The sequence below is a fragment of the Mastomys coucha genome, chromosome X (genome assembly GCF_008632895.1).
Source record: "Mastomys coucha isolate ucsf_1 chromosome X, UCSF_Mcou_1, whole genome shotgun sequence".
Lineage (NCBI taxonomy): Eukaryota > Metazoa > Chordata > Mammalia > Rodentia > Muridae > Mastomys > Mastomys coucha.
In genome coordinates, this window is record NC_045030.1 from 2,542,427 (window position 1) to 2,546,686 (window position 4,260).

At 48.2% G+C, this 4,260-nt stretch overlaps 1 protein-coding gene across 2 annotated transcripts in view; it reads right to left on the reverse strand.

The window, feature by feature from the left end:
• Tbc1d25 (TBC1 domain family member 25) overlaps nucleotides 1-4,260 on the reverse strand; it is a 16,562-nt gene continuing 12,302 nt past the window's right edge. For both annotated transcript variants that reach the window (XM_031338786.1, XM_031338867.1), the window contains 3 exons: nucleotides 2,177-2,304; nucleotides 1,842-2,030; nucleotides 1-1,589 (listed from right to left, as the gene is read on the reverse strand). In XM_031338786.1, coding sequence (XP_031194646.1) covers nucleotides 228-1,589; nucleotides 1,842-2,030; nucleotides 2,177-2,304 — 1,679 coding nt within the window. In that variant the 3' untranslated portion in view covers nucleotides 1-227. The remainder of the gene's footprint in view (nucleotides 1,590-1,841; nucleotides 2,031-2,176; nucleotides 2,305-4,260) is intronic.

The window sequence follows — 4,260 nt, forward strand, 5'->3', positions numbered from 1 at the left end:
TGACCTTTGCGTATGGAACGCATAGTTTAGAAACAACAAAAACAGAAAGAGGCTGTGGCCTCTGTGGGGCAGTGCCAACGCTGAGCCACACATACTCAAACCTGGGGAGAGAGGACCCCAGGCTCCAACATGTCTGGGGATGGCAGGCAGGGAATAAGGTCTCATGGGTAGGCCCTCATGGCAGAGAATGGAGTACCATTGGGGTTGGAAGGCTGGAGGGAGGATAATCAAGATGGAGCTGTGGCCTCAGCCCCCTCCTCAGAGTCCCACACTTCAGACTGCAGGTAATCAGCAAAGAGTGCCTTGGCTCTGCGCAAGACACGCCCTAGATGGTGTTTACGCACCAGGCGGTCAAAATGCATGGCTAGCTCATTGTAATCCAGCCCATTGCGCATGATGTGGTCACGGTGCTCCAGCAGGATAGCCAGGCAGAGGAAGAGCATGAATGGGTTCCCTTGGCCAAACTCCTGGGGTGGGGGAAGGCCCATTGGTGGTGGAGGTGGTATGGACTTCCCAGGGTCTCTGGGAGATCCTACCTCTTGCATCAAGGGGGATCCTACAGCTATGTCACCAGAAGGAGAAGCCTCCTGGGTTGATGGAGGAGATGACGAAGATGGGGAATCGGGTCGAGAAGAGGAGGAGAGGAGTGGATCTGGGGAATTCAGCAAAGGCTCAGAGAGGGACTTAGAGCTAATGAGGGTAGCTGGATGGGATAGTTGGACCAGATGGTCCTTCCTGGGACCCATATTATCCCTGAGTTGTTGGAGACCATCTAGGCTGGCTTGTCTTAGGAGACGTCCCCCACCACTAGGTCCCTGGCTAGATGTAGCTAAGTGGACAACGGCATCTTCAAAAGCACTGCTTCCTCCACCAGCAGGCCTCAGCATGTGCCTTTGACGTACTGGCCGTCCCTTGTGGCTACCAAAGCCAGTGTCTGCTGCTTGGCTGGGAGGTCCAATGAGTTCCACTTCACGTTCAGGAGGGTCAGGAGGCAGTGAACTCCAGGTGACTTCTAGCATTCGGAGAGCATCATCAAAGGCAAATTCACGCTTGAGCTCAAGCAGCAGCCAGCGGTAACAGAAAAAGAGGTCGTCAGCACCTGCTTCTTGCAGGTACTGGTAGAAGTCTGGGTCAGCATGTCTCAATAGCAGCTTGAGGTGGGCAAACTTAGTGGCCATGGCACGGCCATCAGGGTGGAAGTTGGCAGCTAGGCGCTTCATGATGCCACAGAAGCACACAAAAGCATGGCCTTCATGGTCCATGACAGCAAGAATTGGTGAGGCCAGGTCACTCATACCCTGGCAGTATGATACCTGTGGATGGGTAACAGCATAGGTGGTGAGCAAGTCATGTAGGGCCCGTAGGTGTGGGCCATCCTCAGGCCCTGCGTAGTAAGGATGGGCTCGGTCTGTGCGAAGCACATCCTTGAGGACTGTGCTGCGGATGAATTCTAGGTCCTCAGGGTTCGCTCGCTGGGCCCATTCGCTTTTGAGCTGCTCGTACTCGCGGCTCTTACGTTTCATGTAGTCCATCCGCTCACGGCCTGTCAGCCCATCTGGATACACATTCAGGAGGTACCGCCATACCACCTGGCCAGAGACAGAAGAGATGGGATTAAATTTCAACTAGTGAGCTACTGTACTCATATATGTCAACTAGTTGCCACCCGTCTCTTGTGACCTCTGTCCTCCTTGTGATAGGTCTGCCTTCCTGCCATTAAGACCTACCTGACACAGACCCTCCTTCTCTGCGATTTCTCTACCCTACCTATGACAGTGTGTTCTACTGAATATCTGAAAGAGTGTGTGTGATTGGTTCAGTGACTGACTAAGGCGGCTCACTTTTCGAAGGGAAGGCTCCACACCGCCATGGTAGATCCTCAAGCGCAACTCCTCAGGCCGGGAGAGCTGACCTTCATGATTCAGGTATGTGTGGAACTCAGCATCACTCAGTGGTGGCTTGAAAGGCTTCACATCTTCCCCATAAGACCAACTCAGCACCTGCTGGACCTTAGACAGTGTGCGACCCACCTGGGGAGGAAGAATTAAGAGAAGCTACAGGTCACTTGTGCAGGATAGGGCAGGCATCAACCAGTGAGCTCTGGACCAGCAATATCAGATAAGCCCTTCCCTCCAACCATAGCTGGGAACCACCCTCCCAAGTCTCCTGAAATCACCTGAGAGAGGATGGATTGTGTAAAAGGCAAGGCAGCTGTCGTCAGGGAGGATCGCTTCTCGGCCAGTAGCACATCAGATCCAATGACATCTTTGGGGCTAATTATGTCCCAGTCTTCCAGCAATGGGCCTGAGCACACAGAGTGAAACACTGTAAGAACAGGGATGTGAACCCAGATCACAGGGCTGGGTTCCTTTCTAAAGCTTAGCTACCTGCAGGGCAAAAGAGCATCGATTTCCTCTTCCCTGTTTCATCCAAACAACAACAACAACAATAATAATAATAATAAATCAGCCATGATTCGTCTTACATGGGAATTATTTCATAAAATAGCTGGGAAGCTTTAAAATTTTAATGATTTAAGTAGCATTTAAAGAATAATATCTATTGAGCCTGGCAGTTACTATGGTGACTGAGATAGGAAGATCAGGAGTTCAAGGTCAGTGTCTGAGCTATATAATGAGACTCTATATCTCATTAATAAATACTTGAGGGCCTGGTAGTACACGCCTTTAATCCCAGCATTTAGAGGAGTCAGAGGCAGACAGCTCTCTGAATTTGAAGACAGCCTGGTCTACAAAGTACTACCAAGACTACCAGAGCTACATAGTCAGATCCTGTCTTAAAACAGAAACAAACAAACAAATAAAATCTATCTTGAGGACCAGTGAGGTGGCTCAGTGAGTAAAGACACTTGCCAGCAAGCCTGATAATCTCATTTAATCTCTGGAACATGCATGGTAGAAGTTGTCCTTTGACCTTCACAATGCACTATGATAATGTGTACCCCTGCCCCCAAGAAAAATAAAATAAATCAGTTCCTTATACTCAGTCCTATGGAAATACTAGCTAGTATTCTTTTTTACTTTTTTATCATCATCATCATCATCATCATCATCATCATCATCATCATCATCATCATCATCATCATTTGTTTTTGTGAGTCAGGGTTTCTCTGTGTTGTGTAGTCCTGGCTGTCCTGGAACTCACTCTGTAGACCAGGTTGTCCTCAGAAGTCAGAAATCCGCCTGTCTCTGCCTCCCAAGTGTTGGGATTAAAGGCGTGCGCCACCACTGCCCTGCTAGTATTCTTTTTTTTTAAAGATTTATTTATTTATTATATCTAATTACACTGTAGCTGCCTTCAGACACACCAGAAGAGGGTGCTATGAATGGTTGTGAGCCACCATGTGGTTGCTGGGATTTGAACTCAGGACCTTTGGAAGAGCAGTCAGTGTTCTTAACCAATGAGCCATCTCTCCAGCCCCACTAGTATTCTTTTTTAAATATATATTGTTTGTGCCTGGAGGAAATAGTCCTGGGGAATCAAACCCAGGGTTTCACATGCGCTCGCTACCAAAGTGCTCTACTGTGGAGCTCTATCATGAGACCCTCTACAAAACAACCCTTTTGAGACTGTGTTTCATTAGGTTACCAAGGCTGGCCCTGGCCGGCCAGCTTTGACCCTCTTGCTGCCTCAGCAGGAATGAAAGGACTACAGACATATGCCATCTCCCTTGGCTTTCTCAGTAGCTCTGATGAGGAAACAGGTAGATACTTCTTCAAGGATCCATACCTAGTGAATGGAAGAAGTGGAATGTGAAGCCTAGCCTGTACCCTAAGTCTGTGAGCCAACACTCCTCATCTTACATTCATGATAGTGTTCCTGCTGAGATGATACGTAACACTACTGCCATTCTTCTTTGACAGAAAAAGAACAAAGAGGTTTGGAACAGCTAGTTAGTGACTAAGATTCTACAGCTGGGAAATGATAGATTTCCATTTCTAGGATCACAGCCCCATTTACCTTTACCCCAGAGTCCAGTCATATCTTAGAAAAAGTGTTAGTGGAGAGGTATGCTATATGTATTAGACAAAGGATTAGCTGCTCCTGGACCATGAAACACCAGCAGAGATTTCTTCCTTCTCTAACATCATTCCTCCTTGAGTCCTTTTCCTTTTTAAATTAAGTATTTTAAGTTAGAATACAAAGTAATGGCCGGGCAGTGGTGGCACAGGCCTTTAATCCCAGCGCTTGGGAGGCAGAGGCAGGCAGATTTCTGAGTTTGAGGCCAGCCTGGTCTAC